The 25,041-nt window shown below is 44.4% G+C and overlaps 1 protein-coding gene and 1 long non-coding RNA gene across 2 annotated transcripts; both read left to right on the top strand.

Annotated features, from left to right (window-relative positions):
- The first annotated feature begins 75 nt into the window (after nucleotides 1-75).
- LOC138354430 (uncharacterized) lies at nucleotides 76-5,702 on the top strand. The gene is made up of 3 exons (XR_011223558.1): nucleotides 76-250; nucleotides 1,056-1,129; nucleotides 5,516-5,702. It is a non-coding gene; the product is annotated as an uncharacterized lncRNA (long non-coding RNA).
- A 73-nt stretch (nucleotides 5,703-5,775) lies between these two features.
- LOC138354503 (protein O-mannosyl-transferase TMTC1-like) lies at nucleotides 5,776-23,893 on the top strand. Its single transcript, XM_069308862.1, has 8 exons — nucleotides 5,776-5,911; nucleotides 6,163-6,235; nucleotides 8,621-8,724; nucleotides 13,089-13,275; nucleotides 13,889-14,010; nucleotides 15,446-15,589; nucleotides 17,873-17,986; nucleotides 23,878-23,893. Exons 1-8 carry the CDS (start codon nucleotides 5,802-5,804, stop codon nucleotides 23,891-23,893), a joined length of 870 nt encoding a protein of 289 aa, XP_069164963.1. The 5' UTR covers nucleotides 5,776-5,801.
- Nucleotides 23,894-25,041: the final 1,148 nt, after the last annotated feature.

Here is a 25,041-nt window from a genome sequence, read left to right as displayed (position 1 = left end):
ATTTTGACAATGTCGTAGAAAAATTAACAACACCTTTCATCAACCAATGAAGCTTCATTTCTTCTGTTGCAGAATCAACCATCAACTGTTGGGTCTGCGCCCAATAGGTTACCACTTGGTAAACCTTCTGCTTCACTCCTGCGCATGTCTGCTGCTGACACGGCTTCTGCTGCGCCTTCTGCGCCTGCCCCAGGGCACGGCTCTATCCGCAGGGCTCCTGTTTGCTATCCACCCCATCCATACCGAGGCGGTCAGTAGCCTACCCTTGACAGGTTCTGGTAGATGGGAGGTAGATTGAAGGGTAGATTCACCTAAAATCAGGGATTTGTTGGATTGGTGTTGAAGAGTGGGATAGAATGTGTTAATTCAAAGGGATTGGTGGATTTTGTTAGGGGATTGGCTCGATTAGTAGTGGTAAAAGGGAATAGATTGGTGTTGATAAAGTGGATAGAATATTTTTAGGGCACTATAGAAGGTCTTAGGATAGAGAAATGGGCTTTGAGAAAAGATGAGAGAAAGGCAGTGACAAAGTCAAGGAAGGTATTATATCCTCACAGGTGTTGTGTTAACCTTTCCTCTTCCCTTACAGGTGTTGTGTTAACCTTTCCTCTTCCCTCACAGGTGTTGTGTTAACCTTTCCTCTTCCCTCACAGGTGTTGTGTTTACCTTTCCTCTTCCCTCACAGGTGTTGTGTTTACCTTTCCTCTTCCCTTACAGGTGTTGTGTTAACCTTTCCTCTTCCCTTACATGTGTTGTGTTTACCTTTCCTCTTCCCTTACAGGTGTTGTGTTAACCTTTCCTCTTCCCTCACAGGTGTTGTGTTAACCTTTCCTCTTCCCTCACAGGTGTTGTGTTAACCTTTCCTCTTCCCTCACAGGTGTTGTGTTAACCTTTCCTCTTCCCTCACAGGTGTTGTGTTAACCTTTCCTCTTCCCTTACAGGTGTTGTGTTAACCTTTCCTCTTCCCTCACAGGTGTTGTGTTAACCTTTCCTCTTCCCTCACAGGTGTTGTGTTTACCTTTCCTCTTCCCTCACAGGTGTTTACCTTTCCACAGGTGACGGGACTGGTGGGTAGGGCCGACGTGCTTGCCTCAATCACCTTTCTGGCCGCTGTTCTCACCTATCACAGGTATTAACTTAGAGATGGTTTCCCTACGATGCCGCTCCTAATCTCTCTCTGTTTATCTTTATCTCAACTCCCTGGTTTACTCTCCCTTCCCAGTGGGAGAGGTAGGGATGGGTGGATAGCTTCCCCCTTCCCAGTGGGAGAGGCAGGGATGGGTGGATAGCTTCCCCCTTCCCAGTAGGAGAGGCAGAGATGGGTGGATAGCTTCCCCCTTCCCAGTAGGAGAGGCAGGGATGGGTGGATAGCTTCCCCCTTCCCAGTGGGAGAGGCAGAGATGGGTGGATAGCTTCCCCCTTCCCAGTGGGAGAGGCAGGGATGGGTAGGGAGCTCCCCCCTTCCCAGTGGGAGAGGTAGGGATGGGTAGAGAACTTCCCCTTCCCAGTGGGAGAGGTAGGGATGGGTAGATAGCTCCCTCCTTCCCAGTGGGAGAGGTAGGGATGGGTAGAGAACTTCCCCTTCCCAGTGGGAAAGGCAGAGATGGATAGAGAGCTTCCTCCTTCCCAGTGGGAGAGGCAGGGATGGGGTAGATAGCTTCCCCCTTCCCAGTGGGAGAGGCAGGGATGGGTAGATTCCTCCCCTGAATAGTGGAAACGAGTGTCGGAAGGAGGGAGGTGACAAGGTGACACGCTTTTAGGTTACGTGAGGTGTGGAGAGGAACTGGATGAGTAGGCCTCTTGGGTACTGGGAGGAGGAGCTGCCTCGGGTAATAGGATCCCTCTTGAGTAACTAGAGGAGCTCTTTTGAGTATTGGGAGGAGGAGCTGGCTTGAGTAATGGGAAGGGAAGGGATAGAAGCCAGAAATTATATCAGTACTATAAGTTTTTCTGTGGGAATTAGGACTCGAATCTCACTTAACGACCGGCTGGGGTCTGCTTTATCTCTGAGTCATTATTTTGGAAGATTTACCTCTGGAGGATGCCCGGCCTATCACCTCCTGTGCCCTCCAGAGAGGCTGTGGAGTACTGTCAACAATTGATTGCAGTCTCCGTGGTGTAGTGGTAAGACACTCGCCTGGCGTTCCGCGAGCGCTATGTCATGGGTTCGTATCCTGGCCGGCGAGGATTTACTGGGCGCAATTCCTTAACTGTAGCCTCTGTTTAACGCAACAGTAAAATGTGTACTTGGATGAAAAAACGATTCTTCGCGGCAGGGGATCGTATTCCAGGGACCATTAGGATTAAGGACTTGCCCGAAACGCTACGCGTACTAGTGGCTGTACAAGAATGTAACAACTCTTGTATATATCTCAAAAAAAAAAAAAAACTGACAAGCTACCTCTAGCCTCAAAGGTATTTCCTTATCTTGGAAATATTGAGAAATAAATCACCTTCAATTCTTACATAAAAATTATTATGAAATGTTCTGTATATATGTATAACAGTGTCAGACCACGAAGGAAAGAATTGAAACAGGAATTTCCTTAAGTACTTTTGTATTTAATAATACATCTTCAGAAGGATTCCTTCTGGAGATGTACTATTAAATACGAAAGTACTTAAGGAAATTCCTGTTTCAATTCTTCCTTCGTGGTCTGACACTGTCACATTTTTCATCATGTGTTTATTTTCGTGATTTACACACACACACACACACAATATTATATATATATATATATATATATATATATATATATATATATATATATATATATATATATATATATATATATATATATATATATATATATATATATATATATATATATATATATATATATATACTCAGTGTTTTCATAAGCTCGTCCGCCAATCACCAAGTCCAATTGTGTTCTACTTTGCTGTGGAACTTTTTAAACAATAAATCCTTATTAATTAAAAAATAATGTGCGAGGATTATATTGAGTCTAGCCAAATTATTTTAATCCTCAAAGAGCATATACCAGTACGATTATATTCTTACGTTAAATAATTATACGGATCGCAACATCAATAAGTCTTGCATTCTCTAAATTAAATAAAACATAGTACAATGTATTTTATTTCAACACTCGCAACTAATCCCACCCAATCACTGGATTATCAGTTAACAACTAATCACCTTATGTCAATCAGCGCCAAGTAACAGCCAGATCACTGCGGAAGCGTATTGGCGTTCTAATCTGGTCTTGTAGACCAGATCAGATCTTTTTCATTGTCTGGGATGCTCCCGGACGCAGGTTCGAATCCTGGTCACGGCCCTTGTGGATTTGTTCACATGATGCATCGCTTTAGTGTGACCTCTGTGTGTAGGCTAATAGCTCTTGCCAAAGTGAGTTTGACAGCTGTCCACCAATCTTGATCCAGCCAGAGTTGTAACGATTGGAACAGATTGTTAAGAACATTTCCTCTAACCCTCTTTCTCCCAAGCTCTCCTCCGTGGCGGGTAGTGATTAACTCGACTGTGATGCAGGCATTAATAATGCAAATAAAGAATAATCAATGATAATATAAGTAGAGATACTGGGAGGTTGGTAGCAAATCACCTGAGTGTAGTTAAATGGTGAGAATACTGTGTAAAGTGCGGTATAAGTGGTGGGATTATACTCCATTCTTTGTGAGTCCGCGATCATTGAGTCATTAGTGTCCACTCAGCTTGTGGTGTGTGTGTGTGTGTGTGGTGTGTGTGTGTGTGTGTAGTGTGTGTGTGGTGTGTGTGTGTGTGTGTGTGTGTGTGTGTGTGTGTGTGTGTGTGTGTGTGTGTGTGTGTGTGTGTGTGTGTGGTGTGTGTGTGTGTGTGGTGTGTGTGTGTGTGTGTGTGTGTGTGTGTGTGTGTGGTGTGTGTGTGTGTGTGTACTTACCTAATTGTACTTACCTAATTGTGCTTGCGGGGGTTGAGCTCTGGCTCTTTGGTCCCGCCTCTCAACCGTCAATCAACTGGTGTACAGATTCCTGAGCCTAAACTGTGTGTGTGTGTGTGTGTGTGTGTGTGTGTGGTGTGTGTGTGTGTGGTGTGTGTGTGTGTGTGGTGTGTGTGTGTGTGTGTGGTGTGTGTGTGTGTGGTGTGTGTGTGTGTGTGTGTGATAACTAACGCAGCTAATTACTTACAGTGGTAACCAGGATATATATATATATATATATATATATATATATATATATATATATATATATATATATATCACCTGTACTTAGATAATGAACACCCAAAACCCCCAATGATAATCGAAATGCCTTTTTCAGTTGCTGTGCTGATTGAACCACACACGAATCATGACCAAAGTGACCTGACACACTCTTAACTCTTTCTCATCACCACACAGAGGAGCACAACACCACGCGGTAACAACCAACATGTTCACAACCTGAGATCATTAGTGAGAGAGATGATGTTGTAACTTAGAGTGGGAAATATCAGCGGCCGAAGTGGAGAAAGAGATGCTTAGTCGAGGCGTTTAGGGAGGCTGCTACGGGAGATGATGAGAGATGGTAGGCAGGTGGTGGACCAGATGGTCGAGAGGTTATCTTGAGGTTATCTTGAGATGATTTCGGGGCTTTTTAGTCCCCGCGGCCCGGTCCTCGACCAGGCCTCCACCCCCAGGAAGCAGCCCGTGACAGCTGACTAACACCCAGGTACCTATTTTATTGCTAGGTAACAAGGGCATAGGGTGAAAGAAACTCTGCCCATTGTTTCTCGCCGGCGCCCGGGTTCGAACCCGGGAACACAGGATCACAAGTCCAGCGTGCTGTCCGCTCGGCCGACCGGCTCCCTCCCGGAGGTGGAGGTCTATAGATAAGCGAACGAAAAGGAATATGAATACACAAAAAGCCAATAATAACCAGTGGGTGAGCGGCGACGTTGGTGGGGGGTTAAGAAGAAGAACAGTTTCTTGCAGGTCGGCGTTCGATCTCCGATGGTCCAAATGATTGTGCACCATTCCTTCCCACCGTCCTATCCCACCTTGTCCTTATATCTCTCCCAAATGCCATATAGTCGAACCGACTGACCGCTTCTCCTCATAAATACCTACAATGATTGCAGGAAAAACTCATTTTAACATGTAAAAAAACAGCATTTTTACCATATTCAAACAACATTCTCCAATAAACATACACAAAATCTGTAGTTACTGAACAGCTGAACAAAATGTTCAACGTGTAGCTCAGTGCTGAGACATACAATAGAGAGGAAAGAGTTTGATAACATGTGAGTTATTCTTAGATAACTTTCTGGAATATATTGACCAGACCACACATTAGAAGTTGAAGGGACGACGACGTTTCGGTCCGTCCTGGACCATTCTCAAGTCGATTGTGAATCAATCGACTTGAGAATGGTCCAGGACGGACCGAAACGTCGTCGTCCCTTCACCTTCTAGTGTGTGGTCTGGTCAACATACTTCAGCCACGTTATTGTGACTCATCGCCTGCTTTCTGGAATATCTTATCGACCCCCCAATTCGTCCCTCTCCGCCAGAGCGATAGACGGCCACAGGGACGAGGCACGAGAACCAGAATCGACCGATGACGAAGAAGAGGGACCAGGAGGATCAGAAGGAAGAAGGGAAATATCAGTCCTGCTTGAAGGTGGAAGCGGTTGTGCATCCTTCTGCGAAAGTGCCAGGCGGAGGCTTCCTGGAAGCGTCCAGGATAGCATAGGTGCAGCGGGCAGAGGGGGCGTGGGTTCAGGGGGGAGAGGAAGAGGGGATGGGGAATGGGGAAAAGGGGGGAGAGGTGGAGGAGATAGTTGGGAGTGGGCAAGAATGACAGGGGTGTTAGCAGGAGTCGGAACACTATGCAAGGAACACGCCCTCACTTCTCTCCTAGTCTGTGCCGCCTGGGACCTCATTCTGCACAGGAAACACCTCAGAAGGTGAGTTTTTAAGTCTCTCTCTCTCTCTCTCTCTCTCTCTCTCTCTCTCTCTCTCTCTCTCTCTCTCTCTCTCTCTCTCTCTCTCTCTCTCTCTCTCTCTCTCTCTCTCTCTCTCTCTCTCTCTCTCTCTCTCTCTCTCTCTCTCTCTCTCTCTCCATGTATGAAAACCACCCCACAATCTCATTCCACATCCCCTTCTACCGTTTTCTCTCAAAAGTGGTGAGAATTAACTTCTCATCTCTCCTCACCAGGCTACTGTCAGGGAAGGCTCAGCTGAGACACCTCACGCCTCTCCTACGTAGACTCCTGTGGCTCACAGCGACGGTGAGAGACACGGTTGTTGTTGTTGCTGTTTAAGATTCAGCTACTGGGGGAACTAAGAGGTCCAAGTAGCACGGGCTATGGCGATCCCGTAGTGGACTTACCTGGCACAGGAGCAGGGCGCTGAGGGAGACGGGATGAAAGGTGTCTCTATATACCGTCTATACTCATTGTAGACGGTTAACATTGTAAACATTATACACTGTTTATATCCCATTCATTGTAACATTCCCCCTCCCCCCCCCCCCACTTTCCTACATTGTAACCTGCATACAGTCCTAGGTTGTGCGTGCGTGTGTGTGTGTGTGTGTGTGTGTGTGTGTGTGTGTGTGTGTGTGTGTGTGTGTGTGTGTGTGTGTGTGTGTGTGTGTGTGTGTGTGTGTGTGTGTGTGTGTGTGTGTGTGTGTGTGTGTGTGTGTGTGTGTGTGTGTGTGTGTGTGTGTGTGTGTGTGTGTGTGTGTGTGTGTGTGTGTGTACTCACCTATTTGCACTCACCTATTTGTGTTTGCGGGGGTTGAGCTTTGGCTCTTTGGTCCCGCCTCTCAACTGTCAATCAACTGGTGTACAGATTCCTGAGCCTACTGGGCTCTATCATATCTACATTTAAAACTGTGTATGGAGTCAGCCTCCACCACATCACTGCCTAGTGCATTCCATCCGTTAACTACTCTGACATTGAAAAAGTTCCTTCTAACGTCTCTGTGGCTCATGTGGGTACTCAGTTTCCACCTGTGTCCCCTTGTTCGCGTCCCACCAGTGTTGAATAGGTTATCCTTGTTTACCCGGTCGATTCCTCTGAGGATTTTGTAGGTTGTGATCATGTCTCCCCTTACTCTTCTGTCTTCCAGTGTCATAAGGTGCATTTCCCGCAGCCTTTCCTCGTAACTCATGCCTCTTAGTTCTGGGACTAGTCTAGTGGCATACCTTTGGACTTTTTCCAGCTTCGTCTTGTGCTTGACAAGGTACGGGCTCCATGCTGGGGCCGCATACTCCAGGATTGGTCTTACATATGTGGTGTACAAGATTCTGAATGATTCCTTACACAGGTTCCTGAACGCTGTTCTGATGTTAGCCAGCCTCGCATATGCCGCAGACGTTATTCTCTTTATGTGGGCTTCAGGAGACAGATTTGGTGTGATATCAACTCCTAGATCTTTCTCTCTGTTCGTTTCATTAAGTACTTCATCTCCTATTCTGTATCCTTTGTTTGACCTCCTATTTCCACCACCTAGTTTCATTACTTTGCATTTACTCGGGTTGAACTTCAACCGTTGTGTGTGTGTTTGTGTGTGTGTGTGTGTGTGTGTGTGTGTGTGTGTGTGTGTGTGTGTGTGTGTGTGTGTGTGTGTGTGTGTGTGTGTGTGTGTGTGTGTGTGTGTGTGTGTGTGAATAACAGTTAATTGATTGACAGTTGAGAGGCGGGCCGAAAGAGACAGAGCTCAACACCCGCAAGCACATCTATGTGAATACAACTAGATGAATACACACACACACACACACACACACACACACACACACACACACACACACACACACACACACACACACACACACACACACACACACACACACACACACAAAAAACACACACACACACACACACACACACACACACACACACACACACACACACACACACACACACACACACACACACACACAAAACACAAAACACACACACACACAAAAAAACATCAAACTTTCCTTGTTTCAGTAACTACACGATCTCACTAACTTCTGATAGGTATCTTAAAGGAATTTTAAACTTTCAAAATTTTTGGACAGCATCATTCAAGGTTTTTCTTTTAGGGGAGGAGGAGGAAAGGCGTACAATGTGTCTTTTTATAGTGTTAGTGACACTGACATTTGTCTCTGATATACTCAAATTGAAATGCCATTTGTTGCTTAATATTTCCATCTGAATGGTTGATACGGTAGTTAAGTTATCAGACGTTTAATGGTGGTTCATTCTCTGTTAATCAATATGTTCACTTCAAAGTGTTTATTTGCGTATTTATATGTTTAACTGTCTCTTTTTTTTTCTTACCCATTCGGCGTCTCTCTCTTTTTCTCTCTCTCTCTCTCTTATTGACCAGGCCACACACTGGAAAGTGAAGAGACGACGACGTTTCGGTCCGTCCTGGACCATTCTCAAGTCGATTTCACATTACAATCGACTTGAAAATGGTCCAGGACGGACCAAAACATCGTCATCCCACCACTTTCTAGTGTATGATTTGGTCAACATATTTCAGCCACGTTATTGTGACTCCTCGTCTCTCTCTCTCTCTCTCTCTCATTCCCTCTCTCTCTCCCTCACCCACTCTCTCATCTCCCGCTCCGGTGCTTCGACCTTCCGACCAGCACTGTAGGTTGGTATGTCCACAGGGCGCTGGCATCTTGTGTGTGCGTCTGTGGCTTTTGAGAGGGATGGCCCCTGTCTTCAGTGACCAGGACAATCCAGCCTCCTTCTCCCCGTCTCTCCTAACAAGGTAGGTCGCCTGGCCGGATAGCTTTATCAAGTCGCCTCGCCGGAAAACCTTTCTAGTTCACTGTACTGATCATCCTTCCTCATATCAGGTTATATATATTAACCTATTCCTTAAATCTATTGGTTCTATTGCTTAAATCACTTTAATGAGGCGTCTTACTGGATTGAAACAAGCCTGACTATATGACACTGGGTGCCAGCTCCTAATATGCCATTGAATCAGAGAGTGCCAAGCATTTCAAGCCTGCATGCTACCACCCAACATTGTTATGTCGGACCGTCCTGTCACAGTCGGTGAAATAGGCACTGAGGTTGGAATTTCACAGGAGAGTGTTGTGGTTACCAGACTTGAGCATCAGGGGAGGAGATGTCTAGGATGCCTGGAAGATTGGATCTTAGAAACCTGTCAGTGCTCAGGATCATCACTTTGAAGCCTCTCAGTGCTCAGAATCATCAACTTGAAATCTCTCAGTGCTCAGAATCATCACATTGAAGCCTCTCAATGCTCAGAATCATCACTTTGAAACCTCTCAGTGTTCAGAATCATCGTATTGAAACCTCTCAATGCTCAGAATCATCACATTGAAACCTCTCAGTGCTCAGAATCATCAACTTGAAACCTCTCAGTGCTCAGAATCATCAACTTGAAACCTCTCAGTGCTCACAATCATCATCTTGAAACCTCTCAGTGCTCAGAATCATCACATTGAAGCCTCTCAGTGCTCAGAATCATCACATTGAAGCCTCTCAGTGCTCAGAATCATCACATTGAACTGCTCCAAGACGATTCTCTTATCTTTACTTTCCTATAACAAGAAACACAAAAATGGGCAGAAATCAACACTTTGTCGACAAGATCACGAACTTAATATTCCGGGAAGTCAAGGGACTCCAGGTACGACAATTTATGGTTAATTAACGCAACAAAAATTCCCGGTTTAACAGAAGAATAATTAGATGAGATGGAAAAGTAGAAAGTAAAAATGACCGAAGAAATGGAGTAGAAGCAAAGGAGCTAGAATCGAACTTATAAGTTTTAGAAGAGAAGCAGAAAAAACCAAGAGATCCTTAGGGGAAAGATTCCAGAGCCCAGGGCCAAAATTCCTGATTCCAGGACCTCGATTCCATGTCCCAGGCTTCAGGTTCCAGGACCTGAAGATCCCAGGCCTCTGGGACATGATCCCGACATCCCAGATTTCAGGCCCCAGACTCCCCAGCTCCCAAGTCTTTGGACTTGAGCTCGTAACCGATTTCGGAATCTGGAGGGAGAGAGGCCGAGATGACACTGCATAAGCAACTGCTTGTAAACAATTACTTGTAAACAATTGTAAAATTACTTGTAAACAAATTGTAAACAAGTAAACAAATTGTAAACAAGTAAACAATGTAAACTGCATAAACAATTGCTTACAAGCCAGGCAGTAGAAGCTAAGATACAGACCAGTGACATCATCTTGTGTATCTTGAGGTTATCTTGAGATGATTTCGGGGCTTTAGTGTCCCCGCGGCCCGGTCCTCGACCAGGCCTCCACCCCCAGGAAGCAGCCCGTGACAGCTGACTAACACCCAGGTACCTATTTTACTGCTAGGTAACAGGGGGGGCATAGGATGAAAGAAACTCTGCCCATTGTTTCTCGCCGGCGCCCGGGATCGACCCCGGGACCACAGGATCACAAGTCCAGCGTGCTGTCCGCTCGGCCGACCGGCTCCCGCGAGTATCATGCAAGTTGTTTTGATTAACTAGTAACGATATAATTGTTGCAACACTTAGATTAACTTCATAATCAAAAAATAACACAGATTATATATAAAAAAAGAAAGTCCTTCCCAAAAAAACTTGCTTGTGTTCTACGACAAATTAAAAATAATGAAACAGGAAAAACAAGATTGGATTTACACACAGAAAACACAATAGCGTGATGCATCAAAGGAACAAATCCACAAGGGGGCCGTGACGAGGATTCGAACCTACGTCTGAGAGCATCCCAGGTCTCTTGTGGATTTGTGCATTTAATATTGGATTGTCTGCATTTGTTTACACTGTCAGAAAGCCTTTGATACAGTGCCACGAAGATGCTTTCACACAAACTCTAGAAACATGTTTGGGAACAGGGAAGACTACTGAAATATATGAGGAGAACCTGCCAAACAGGAAATAAAGATTCAAGATTGAGGGTAACAAGGCCCAACCTGTTTCTTGTATACATCAATGATAAGACCAAAGAGGTTGTCTCTTAAATTTAAATGCTCTAAAGACCAGAAAACTGAATTTTGACAAATGGGAAGTGAAGGATTCCCACATAAGGACTTGGCTAAACAGTAGGAATGGCCTGAATGCTGGCTACTCGACGTCAACCCAAGTAAATGTAACGTAATGAAATAGATATGCTAATAATCTTTATTTTTACCTGTAACCCAATTCACGGCAGCTAGTCGGTGGGGAACTTAACGACTCAATTTAAACATTACACTCCTCTCCCTAGCACAGTAGAAAATAAATATTTTTAGTATTTTCTGTTCAATGGTCTATTCTTTTACTTGAATTTGGCAAAGCAGAAAAAGTTCCATTAAAAAAAACATAAAATGCTCACATATAACTTTTCACCCTTTTAGAAATGTACTTGATGATCTAAACTGATTATAAATCTTGATGCAAAAATTTTCCTTTTATTTTTGGCTTTTTATTTATTGAAGGTAGCATGTTTGAATTGTTTTTTTTTTTTGGGTGGAGATGAAGCTGGAGTTTTGGGATGCCTGTGTCACAAATATCATCACACGTTTTTAACTCTTCATGCGAACTGAAAAGACTATCACGAGTGTGAGAACGTTTTTAGCATGTTGTTATATATATATATATATATATATATATATATATATATATATATATATATATATATATATATATATATATATATATATATATATATGTCGTACCTAGTAGCCAGAACGCACTTCTCAGCCTACTATGCAAGGCCCGATTTGCCTAATAAGCCAAGTTTTCCTGAATTAATATATTTTCTTTAATTTTTTCTTATGAAATGATAAAGCTACCCATTTCACTATGTATAAGGTCAATTTTTTTTTATTGGAGTTAAAATTAATGTAGATATATGACCGAACCTAACCAACCCTACCTAACCTAACCTAACTTATCTTTATAGGTTAGGTTAGGTTAGGTAGCCGAAAAAGTTAGGTTAGGTAAGGTTAGATAGTCGAAAAACCATTAATTCATGAAAACTTGGCTTATTAGGCAAATCGGGCCTTGCATAGTAGGCTGAGAAGTCCGTTCTGGCTACTAGGTACGACATTATATATATATATATATATATATATATATATATATATATATATATATATATATATATATTTATACTTATGGAATAAAAAGTATAAAATCTCTTGTTGCCTTAAAACTGGCCATATTAAACTTTGCAAACGTTACTTTTTAATACAATATATAAAACTTGGGTTTGGCAAGAGTCTTCAGTGAGGAGTTGTTCCATCTCTTGACCTGTTCCTCAAGTCTTCCTGCGGGTCCTGTGTAATTTCCTGTTCCATCTCTCTCTCTCTCTCTCTCTCTCTCTCTCTCTCTCTCTCTCTCTCTCTCTCTCTCTCTCTCTCTCTCTCTCTCTCTCTCTCTCTCTCACTCTCTCTCTCTCTCTCTCTCTCTCTCTCTCTCTCTCTCTCTCTCTCTCTCTCTCTCTCTCTCTCTCTCTCTCTCTCTCTCTCTCTCTCTCTCTCTCTTCCATTCTGCATATTTACTCTACTGATTCTTTGTTTTTCGGTGTTTTCACTATTTATCAGAGCTTATTTATCCTTTTTCATTCATTTTTCTTCTTTCTTCACAACTACTTTCTTTCTTTCTTTCTTTGTGGCCTTTTTTTTTTAGATGGATTGCATTCTCTCTGCTCACTTTCACTATCTAGTTCTGAACACCTGTTTAGTTACTATAATTTTGTTCATAGTGGTTACTTTCTCCTAGTGCTTACTTTCTATGTGCTAGTTATCTCTGCTAAAACTTTCTCTTTTTGGGACTCACTAACCTCTCACTTTCTCTTAGAGAAAGTGAGCACTTAGTGCTTACTTTCACCATCATCGTTTTCTCTTTCTGTCTTTCCCCTCTATTGGTGCAAACTTTCCCTCTCTCTCTCTCGGCTATCACTTTCTCTTTCGGAGTTCACTTTCTCTTTGTGCTTATATATACATCTCTTGGCGCTTACTTCCCTCAGGCGTATAGAATTCTATCTGTCTTTTAACATCTGAAGTTCATTTTCCTCATTCTGTCTCTTTCGCTGACAGGTTACTCACATTCACCTCTCCTTCTCTTGACAGGTTACTCATATTCGTCTCTCCGTCTCTTGACAGGGTGTTGACCTTCGCCTACCTGCCAGCATTCAACGCCTGGCTTCTCCTGTGTCCCTGGAGGCTGTCTCATGACTGGCAGATGGGCTCCATCCCACTCATCAACTCCCTCACAGACGTCAGGAACCTCGCCTCACTCCTTCTCTACACCTCACTCTTCCTCACAGTGAGATCCGGATGTCTAACTAAGGTGAGAGACTTAAGCTCATTCTCCCTCACAGTGTGGGAGAGATAAACCTTCCATCTTACAGTACTGAGGAAGACTTGTCCAAACGTGAGAAGCAGATATTATTTTCTACTCACCTTGGGGTATCTGACCACAACAGAGTGTCCTGCTCTGTCTCTCAGAGTCGTCTAGTGGTGTCTGTACCTCGCTACTTGCTTGAGGTTCCGGTATCTCAAGCGATTTGGCACAAGTTGGGTACGATTTATAACTTGAGGATCATACAAGTTTTTTTTTCATACTTGTAGGCTCAGCACGATGCAAGTATGTGGCAGGATTTGATGAAAAACTGCGCCCAAAATGTATCACTAGTGTTGCTCTGTGGTGGTTGGTTTATGGAGCTCAAATGGCAGTATAGGGCCTATTGAAATCAGCCTATGTATGTCCCTTTCCCCAGACCATTCCCCTTGCAAAGTTGAGTGAGGCTGACCACAGGCATCTGGCTTCCAAATTTGAACAGACCCACAGACATTAATTTTATAGAATTTTACGAACTTCAAGATATCTAATACTACGAGATATTTACATATATAAATAGCTATATTTATTTATTTTTCATGGTGCCTTGTGTTTTCTTCAGGGTGTAGAGGGACGAGCAGTGTTGCTGGGGGTGGCGCTGCTGGTGCTGCCCTTCTTACCTGCCACCAACCTCCTCTTCACAGTGGGCTTCGTCGTGGCCGAGAGGATCCTGTACATCCCCAGGTAGGTAGGAGGTGGTTGGGCTCTGTCTCTCCTGCTGGGCGTGAGGGCGCCAAATAAGGGGGCGCAAGAGCTATTGTATATTGGGAAGATATCCGTCCTATTTTCATACTTAATGCGTCGCATTCTTTACGTTATCGACCGCACTGCCCAAATGTTTTGGAGGAGAGAGAGAGAGAGAGAGAGAGAGAGAGAGAGAGAGAGAGAGAGAGAGAGAGAGAGAGAGAGAGAGAGAGAGAGAGAGAGAGAGAGAGAGAGAGAGAGAGAGAGAGAGAGAGAGTATTTTAGATGTGGTTCAGTTATAACACGACCTTCACTGTTTCTGAAGGCGGTAAGGAAAACCCATTTATCATTCCTCTCAGATTTCATTAAACTAAGACTCCTGCCTGGCCGGGGTCTCAGACGACGCCAGAAACCAACCCACACCGCCGTGATGCAGTTTTGTAAACAAAGTTAACCCAACGGTGAGACGCCAGATTGAGTCAGAGGTCGAGACTAGAAGTTTGAGGTGATATGAGATGTGTGTGTGTGGGGGGGGGGGGGGTGTGTGTGGGGGGGGGGGGTGTGTGTGTGGGGGGTGTGTGTGTGTGTGTGTGTGTGTGTGTGTGTGTGTGTGTGTGTGTGTGTGTGTGTGTGTGTGTGTGTGTGTGTGTGTGTGTGTGTGGATGTGTGGATGTGTGTGGATGTGTGTGTGTATTCACCTAGTTGTGTTTGCGGGGGTTGAGCTTTGCTCTTTCGGCCCGCCTCTCAACCGTGTGTGTGTGTGTGTGTGTGTGTGTGTGTGTGTGTGTGTGTGTGTGTGTGTGTGTGTGTGTGTGTGTGTGTGTGTGTGTGTGTGTGTGCGTGCGTGCGTGTGTGCGTGTGTGCGTGTGTGCGTGTGTGCGTGTGTGTGCGTGTGTGTGTGTGTGCGCGCGCTCGCGCGTGCGTATACATGTGCGGTTTCATAGATTTCTTAGTTTTTTAGACTATCGCGAGCAGGGAAGAGTCTCGTTTATGTGTTAAAAAGAAAAATTGTCTTCTAATTTATAATCAATCCTGAGTATCTATTTACTGCATGAGACCTGCTGCATGGGTGACAGCTTCTCCTCCGTATCAACCTACCCAGGCTTTGCGCCCTGGAGAGGCCACTCCAGACCGACAACCAGATCCCCACTCCATAGTCTCCTGAGACTGATAGATGTCTACTACCACTACCACTATTTACCACTGGGTGAACACAGACATTAAATGAGAGCAAACGAACCATGTCTCTCCTACCTAAAAATCGCATCCGTAACCCGCGAATATGAGTCGAGAACGAAGACCTTTTGAGATAAAGACGAGATATCCTAAGAGTGATAGAGATAAATGAGATATCCTAAGAGTGAAAGCACTGACAAGCACCCCAGCAGACTTCATCCAGACAGCGTCCTCTGCTCTAACCTCTGTCCTTTCCTAGCCTGGGCTACGCAGTGCTCCTTGGCGTGGGACTATCGCGAGTAGGACGACTCAGGGCTCCTTGCCTCCTACTGCTCCTGCTTATCTTCTCCTGCCGAACTCTACAGAGGAATCGTGACTGGGACTCGAGGGAGAGTCTATTCTCGTGAGTATTGCGTACTTCATCTCTTGGATGACTGTGGCGGTTGATGGCTGAGGAAGATTGATACTGAGTGGCTGAGACTGGATGCCTCCTACTACGACTGGTGGCAGTTAGTTGTGACTGGTGGCAGGGCAGTGTCAAAAATCGTCGTGGGGGTCTAAATGTTACCCTGACACGCTGTTCTCGTTTTAATTATGCTAACCCCCAAGCAGCCTATGTTCAGCCCGTACCCCAGACCATTCCCTCTGCTAACTTTGGTGAGGCTAGGCCCAAGCGTCTCTAGCCTCCAGCTTGGTACAGACAGACTATCTCTCTTATTGTATAGACTATGTGGGTATTAATTGTATTTTTTTGTATTTCCTTCTTGCTATCCATCCACTATCCATCTACTTGTCCATCCAACCATTTACTTGTCAACCTCATCATCCATCTATCTATCCGTGTATCCATCTATTTATCCATATATTCATTTATCTATTCATTTATTTATCTATCGTCCCATCTATCCATTTATGCACCAATCTATTCCTCTACCCATCAGTCCATCTATCTATCGATCCATTCATCTATCTATCTGTATTTCTATCCTAATATCTATCCATCAATCTATGAAATCTATCCATCAATCTTTTGCTCAATCTATCCATCTTTATATCCATATATCCATCCATTTATCTATCCCTGTCTCTTCCTCAATCTCTGTATCTATCTGTTGTTTCTCACTGTCTCTATGTTTCTGTCTCTGTCTATGTTTCTGTCTCTGTCTATGTTTCTGTCCCTGTCTAAGTTTCTGCCTCTGTCTATGTTTCTGTCTCTGTCTATGTTTCTGTCTATGTCTATGTTTCTGTCCCTGTCTAAGTTTCTGTCTCTGTCTATGTTTCTGTCTCTGTCTCTCTTGTATAAAATATAATTTTCTACTATTGTTGTGCTGGTCGCTGGTGGGAGCGTAGCAGTGTGAAATATGGACAGATAAAATAGTTTTCCCATTTATGGAGGAAACTCTGGTTGGATGATATAGAGTCTCTCGCTGCCTCATGCAGGTCGGCGTTCAATCCCCCGACCGTCCAAGTTTGAGAGACCTATGATGCTGGGGGAGGAGAACCGCCATGATTTATGAAAAATCATGGTTTATGATTTATGAAAAATCATGATTTATGAAAAATCATGGGTTTTGACAATGTTTCGCTATGTGGTCAGTGTGTACAGTGTCAACAACCTTTTTAGGGGGTCTGAATTTGACCTCTGCAAGCTGTTTCCTGTTCAATTCTCGCGACTTCCGACCAGCCTATGTTTGTCCCATACCCCAGACCATTCCCTCTGCCAATTCGGGTCCACAATTTCAATTTGGGTGAGGGGCTAGTCACAAGAGTCTGGCCTCCAGCTTTTGTGTTGATAAATAAGTAGATAGTTTTCTTCTATAGAATAGATATATTTTATATATTAGAAGGGGTACCAGGCGGTGCCCGGGTACTTGACTTTTCTCATACCCCCTTCGTCCTGCTCGCTAGCCATTATCTCTGCTCTACTTCCATTCCAATCCAATTATCATGCATTTTCTGCTTCCTCTGCCTCTGTTCCATTTCCTGCTTCTTCTAGCTGTTCCATTTCCTGCTTCCTCTGCCTCTGTTCCATTTCCTGCTTCTTCTAGCTGTTCCATTTCCTGCTTCCTCAGCCTCTGTTCCATTTCCTGCTTCCTCTGTCTCTATTCCATTTCCTACTTCCTCTGCCTCTGTCCCATTTCCTGCTTCCTCTGCCTCTGTTCCATTTCCTACTTCCTCTGCCTCTGTTCCATTTCCTGCTTCCTCTGCCTCTGTCCCATTTCCTGCTTCCTCTGCCTCTGTTCCATTTCCTGCTTCCTCTGCCTCTGTTCCATTTCCTACTTCCTCTGCCTCTGTTCCATTTCCTGCTTCCTCTGCCTCTGTTCCATTTCCTACTTCCTCTGCCTCTGTTCCATTTCCTGCTTCCTCTGCCTCTGTTCCATTTCCTGCTTCCTCTGCCTCTGTCCCATTTCCTGCTTCCTGTGCCTCTGTTCCATTTCCTGCTTCCTCTGCCTCTGTTCCATTTCCTGCTTCCTGTGCCTCTGTTCCATTTCCTACTTCCTCTGCCTCTGTTCCATTTCCTACTTCCTCTGCCTCTGTTCCATTTCCTGCTTCCTCTGCCTCTGTTCCATTTCCTGCTTCCTCTGTTTCTGTCACATTTCCTGCTTCCTCTGTCCCATTTCCCCATCTCATAATAGCAAACCTCTGACGGCGCTGCTCTTCTCCTCATGTGTCGTGGTGTGGCCAGGGCCGGGCTGAGGACTCTACCTCACAACGCTAAGATGCACTATAACTACGGCAACCTGCAGAAGGACCTGGGAGACCCGGACCTTGCTAAGTTCCACTACTCCGAGGCAATCAGGTCAGTGGTTGGTGTGTGAGAGAGAGAGAGAGAGAGAGAGAGAGAGAGAGAGAGAGAGAGAGAGAGAGAGAGAGAGAGAGAGAGAGAGAGAGAGAGAGAGAGAGAGAGAGAGAGAGAGAGAGAGAGAGAGAGAGAGAGAGAGAGAGAGAGAGAGAGAGAGAGAGAGAGAGAGAGAGACCTCCGCGAGCATTATAATACTAGAAGCCTCCTGGTTCACGTCAGTCGTTACATCTCGTAACAATAGAACTAGTCTGAACTGCTCTCTCTAACAGCTGACAAGTTATTGTCACTGTCGACACACACACACGCCCACACATGCATGCCCACACACACACACACACACGCCCACACATGCACGCCCACACACACACACGAAGATTCAGAGGTATGCCACCAAACTGGTCCCGGAACTGAGAGGAATGAGTCACGAGGAAAGACTAAGGGAGCTGAACCTCACATCCCTGGAAAACAGAAGAGTAAGGGGAGACATGATAACCACCTACAAAATTCTCAGGGGAATTGACAGGGTGAACAAAGACAAACTCTTTAGCACGGGTGGAACACGAACAAGGGTCACAGGTGGAAACTTAGTACCCAGATGAGCCACAGAGACGTTAGAAAGAATGTTTTCAGTGTCAGAGTAGTTAACAAATGGAATGCATTAAGTAGTGTTGTGGTGGAGGCTGACTCCATACATAGTTTCAAATGTAGATATGATAGAGCCCAGTAGGCTCAGGAATCTGTACACCAGTTGATTGACAGTTGAGAGGCGGGACCAAAGAGCCAGAGCTTATCCCCCGCAAACACAACTAGGTGAGTACACACACACACACCACACACACACACACACACACTCACACACACACACACACACACACACACACACACACACACACACACACACACACACACACACACACACACACACACACACACACACACACACACACACACACTCACACACACACACACACACACACACACACACACACACACACACACACACACACACACACACACACACACACACACACACACCACACACACACACTCACACACACTCACACACACACACACACTCACACACACACACACACACACACACACACACACACACACACACACACACACACACACACACACACACACACACACACACACACACACACACACACACACACACACACACACACACACACACACACACACACACACACACACACACACACACACACACACACACACACACACACACCACACACACACACTCACACACACTCACACACACACACACACTCACACACACACACACACACACACACACACACACACACACACACACACACACACACACACTCACACACACACACACACACACACACACACACACACACACACACTCACACACACACTCACACACACACACACACTCACACACACACACACACACACACACACACACACACACACACACACACACACACACACACACACACACACACACTCACACACACACACACACACACACACACACACACACACACACTCACACACACTCACACACACACACACACACACCACACACACACACTCACACACACTCACACACACACACACACTCACACACACACACACACACACACACACACACACACACACACACACACACACACACTCACACACACACACACACTCACACACACACACACACACACACACACACACACACACACACACACACACACACACACACTCACACACACACTCACACACACACACACACTCACACACACACACACACACACACACACACACACACACACACACACACACACACACACACACACACACACACACACACACACACTCACACACACACACACACTCACACACACACACTCACACACACACACACACTCACACACACACACACACACACACACACACACACACACACTCACACACACACACACACTCACACACACACACACACACACACACACACACACACACACACACACACACTCACACACACACACACACTCACACACACACACACACACACACACACACACACACACACACACACACACACACACACACACACACTCACACACACACACACACTCACACACACACACACACACACACACACACACACACACACACACACACACTCACACACACACACACACTCACACACACACACACACACACACACACACACACACACACACACACACCACACACACACACTCACACACACTCACACACACACACACACTCACACACACACACACACACACACACACACACACACACACACACACACACACACACACACACACACACACACCACACACACACACTCACACACACTCACACACACACACACACTCACACACACACACACACACTCACACACACACACACACACACACACACTCACACACACTCACACACACACACACTCACACACACTCAGCTTGATTCTGCAGGAACAAATAATAAACGAACCACTCCCTAATTCTAGAACATTTGAGGAAGTTCCACTCTTCCTAAACGTTCCGAGACCTGCTCTGTCATTGGTCAGTTATAAGACCATGTCATTTCATTGGCTTAGGCATCTCTCGCTAGACAAAGGACCAATTCAACAAGTTGCTGATCGAGGCTGTGTACGGTATTCTGTAGTTGACAGCCAAGTAGTGTGACAGTTCCACGTGCTGTTACTAACTCGACCAAGTTCTCTTCCATTAATCGTGTGTTCTGAGTCCTGTAGAATCACCAAGTCATTAAACAAAACAGCTTTGTGACTATTATTAATGACTGATATTATTAGCCTAAAGTTTTGTACCTGGTTGATACCTGGTTGATGGGGTTCTGGGAGTTCTTCTACTCCCCAAGCCCGGCCCGAGGCCAGGCTTGACTTGTGAGAGTTTGGTCCACCAGGCTGTTGCTTGGAGCGGCCCGCAGGCCCACATACCCACCACAGCCCGGTTGGTCCGGCACTCCTTAGAGGAATAAATCTAGTGTCCTCTTGAAGATGTCTACGGTTGTTCCGGCAATATTTCTTATGCTTGCTGGGAGGACGTTGAACAACCGCGGACCTCTGATGTTTATACAGTGTTCTCTGATTGTGCTTACGGCACCTCTGCTCTTCACTGGTTCTTACGCATGAAGCTGTGATCATTCGGGAGCTGACACCAGGAATCAACATCCAGATGAATTTGATTTCGAGCATACAACTGTTTGAAGGTCCTCCATTGATTCAGAGGAAAGATGTAAGACCTAGCGGACAGCTTGAAGCCTGAGTCGGGTAACAATCACTTCACCCTGCCCTTAACCGCTCCCTACGATTAAGGGGTTTCAGTGAATCGTTGTTGTTGTTCAAGATTCGCTACTTGGAACAAACAGTTCCAAGTAGCACGGGCTATGGTGAGCCCGTAGGTACTTCAGTGAATCGAAGAGTAAAATGTACCCACACTTATAAATGTCTAGATTTATATATGAATGGAATGTGAAGTAAGTGAAGAGAATGCAGAGAATAATAAAAATAGATTTGTAATAATTGTAATTTTCACTGTATGACTTCTTTAAAAACTAAGTCAAAGTGACAACATGTGATTCATCTACACAATTAACACACATTAACATGATATATTAATGATACAATCAGTAGGAAGGAAGGAAATTATCAGGGGGAAGCGCCAAGCGTCATTACGACTATATAGCACTTGAAAGGGGTCAGGATAAAGATTTGGGATGGGACAGGGGAGGAAGGAATGGTCGGGGGATTGAACGCCGACCAGCATGAAGCGAGACCGTCGCTCTACCGTCCAGCCGTCAGGAAGACCCCGTGTGCAGGCTCGAACCCTCCACACGGCAGCTTCTAACATTCACAAGTCATCCACCAGCATGATAAGGAGACAAGGTTGTAATATATATACCTGTAGGGTTACAACCTACACAACACCACAGTTGTGTAGCATGTTGTTGTTGTTTAAGATTCGCTACTTGGAACAAAAAGTTCCAAGTAGCACGGGCTACGGTGAGCCCGACGGTTGTGTAGGTGATACGAGCAGATAAGAGACCCATGCCGGGTCCTCTGTTGATGTTATCTCCTGAGAACCTCAAGCTACGGCCTCCTTGAGAGATAACGTGTAGCTATCACCATCTCACAGATAACCTCACTACAAAAATTAAAAGTTTAGCACTAAAATGTAATAAAAATAATAATAATAATAATGCCATTAACATGATGTATTAATGAGAAAATACTTATAATAATACATGTATATATATATATATATATATATATATATATATATATATATATATATATATATATATATATATATATATATATATATATATATATATATATATATATATATATATATGCAACAATGATCACAAAAACACTGATCCAAGTATGCAGAATAACCACATATGAAAAATAGAAAATGCTTAACGCGTTTTCGGCTAATTCGCCTTCATCAGAGCAAAGTAGAATCTCCACACGGAATCTCTATATATATATATATATATATATATATATATATATATATATATATATATATATATATATATATATATATATATATATATATATATAACAAGATTTTTAGAAATCAATTTATCCTTCAAAAGACATATGGAAAGGATTGCAGCCAAAGGCACAAGGAAACTAGCTTATTTACCAAAGGGGAGCACGTCTAAACTAGATGTTAATGGTTGCATATCATTCTACAACTTCAAAATCAGATCTTTAATAGGGTACTCGACAGTAATTTGCGATTCCGGTGTACGGGTTTTTATCTTAAGTTGTTGGAAAAACTTCTAAATAGGTCTCACCATCTTGTAAGATGCAAAGTTAATGTTCTTGGTCCAGTATTGTCTATGCAAACTATTTCAGGAGAGATATTGCGTATCGGTATATCTTTAAGGGGGATGCGATTTTCTATTTGAGTTGCAAGATTGTGAGAATACCAATGTTATTTCCTCTTACAACCCAATGTTCCTTCTTGTATGCAGGCGATGAGTCACAATAACGTGGCTAAAGTATGTTGACCAGACCACACACTAGAAGGTGAAGGGACGACGACGTTTCGGTCCGTCCTGGACCATTCTCAAGTCGATTCTCAATCGACTTGAGAATGATCCAGGACGGACCGAAACGTCGTCGTCCCTTCACCTTCTAGTGTGTGGTCTGGTCAACTTCCTTCTTGTATATAAATGGCTAAATTTACATGCTGTCCTTCCCTCCAAATCTTGTCAGGAGATTTCCTTCATCTCTCCAGGTTGTGTATATACCTCTCAGTGGTGCATAGAGGGTTCTCTTGATATGAGATGATTTCGGGGCTTAGCGTCCCCGTGGCCCGGTCCTCGACCAGGGCCTCCTTTTTGTTACACACCCCCCAGGAAGCAGCAGCCCGTAGCAGCTGTCTAACTCCCAGGTAGACCAATTTACTGCTAGGTAACAGGGGCATCAGGGGTGAAAGAAACATTTTGCCCATTTGTCTCCGCCTCCACCGGGGATCGAACACGGAACCTCAGGTTTTCGAGATGGTTGGGGGGTATGGAGTCTATCCAAAGACTTGCAGGTACATCTTTTGGGTATAGTGACTCTCCAAGAGGGTACTTGTACCCCTTTGGGGGGTATTCATGGGACTCCTTCACGGTGGATACATGTACAGTCCTTAGGAGTCCATGGAGAGTGGAGAGCTGTCCCAACACAAAGGCGGGACCAGGGAGCCAGAGCTCAACCCTTCCGGAAGCACAACTAGTTGAGTACAGGGGGGGGGGGATCTTTTCTCATAATCTCATATGAAGAGAATTTCCATATTTTGTCTTCATAAGCAAATTTATATTTTTGAGAATTTTTTTTTTAGATACTTACAAGAGTAAGTAGTATATATATATACTATATATTATATATATATATATAATATAATCCATATACTTGTATATGAATTATATCAAGGATGAGATCGACTCTTGGACCTTGTTACAAGCTTAGCTATTCCCCTCCTTCTCTAATCATCACAACACACTTGTAATTTCTATAAAACATCATGGAGTTGTATCACAACTCGCTTGTAATTTAGGTAATACATTAAGGTAATGCATTACATTTAACACTGTTTAATGCGGAAATTACACAAATTAATTGGAATTTGGGTCTTCTTCAACTTGTGGATATTTCGTTGTAAACAAAATTTTGGTTATTTTAAAAATTGTTTTAAAATCGACGACTTAAAATTTTTTAAATAACATTTAAAATCAAATAAAAAAGTTAATGATTTTGTTTATGAAAGAATTCATGAGAAAAGTGAAGGAAGAAGGCAGAGAAGTAGGCACTATGGAAGGCACAGGAGAAAGCCTTAGAGATTTCATGAAAGAAGGCAGAAAAGAATGCATGTAGGTCATGAATGAAGACCGCCTTCAACTAGGTCAACTAGGCCTCATAATTTACATAATAACATCGAAATTTATATTGGAATTAAATTCATTAAATATATTTAATAATCCTAATTTTATTTTGTATCGTTAATTATAATTGGGTAATATGTAAATGCATTAGATTTGGTATTTTATAATTTATTAAGCCCCCCCATACTCATCCCATGGGTGGTAGTGGACCCCATACCCATCCCGTGGGGAGGTAGTGGACCCCCATACCCATCCAGTGGGTTGGTAGTGGACCCCATACCCATCCCGTGGGTGGTAGTGGACCCCCCATACCCATCCCGTGGGTGGTAGTGGACCCCATACCCATCGCGTGGGTGGTAGTGGACCCCATACCCATCCCGTGGGTGGTAGTGGACCCCATACCCATCCCGTGGGGTGGTAGTGGGCCCCATACCCATCCCATAGGTGGTAGTGGACCCCCATACCCATCCCGTGGGTGGTAGTGGACCCCCATACCCATCCCGTGGGTGGTAGTGGACCCCATACCCATCCCGTAGGTCGTAGTGAACCCCCATACCCATCCCATAGGTGGTAGTAGACCCCATACCCATCCCGTGGGTGGTAGTGGACCCCATACCCATCCC

This window comes from Procambarus clarkii, chromosome 63 (genome assembly GCF_040958095.1).
Source record: "Procambarus clarkii isolate CNS0578487 chromosome 63, FALCON_Pclarkii_2.0, whole genome shotgun sequence".
In the NCBI taxonomy this organism is placed as follows: Eukaryota; Metazoa; Arthropoda; class Malacostraca; order Decapoda; family Cambaridae; genus Procambarus; species Procambarus clarkii.
The sequence above is the reverse complement of the archived record's forward strand: the minus strand, read 5'-3'. Positions and strand labels throughout refer to the sequence as shown.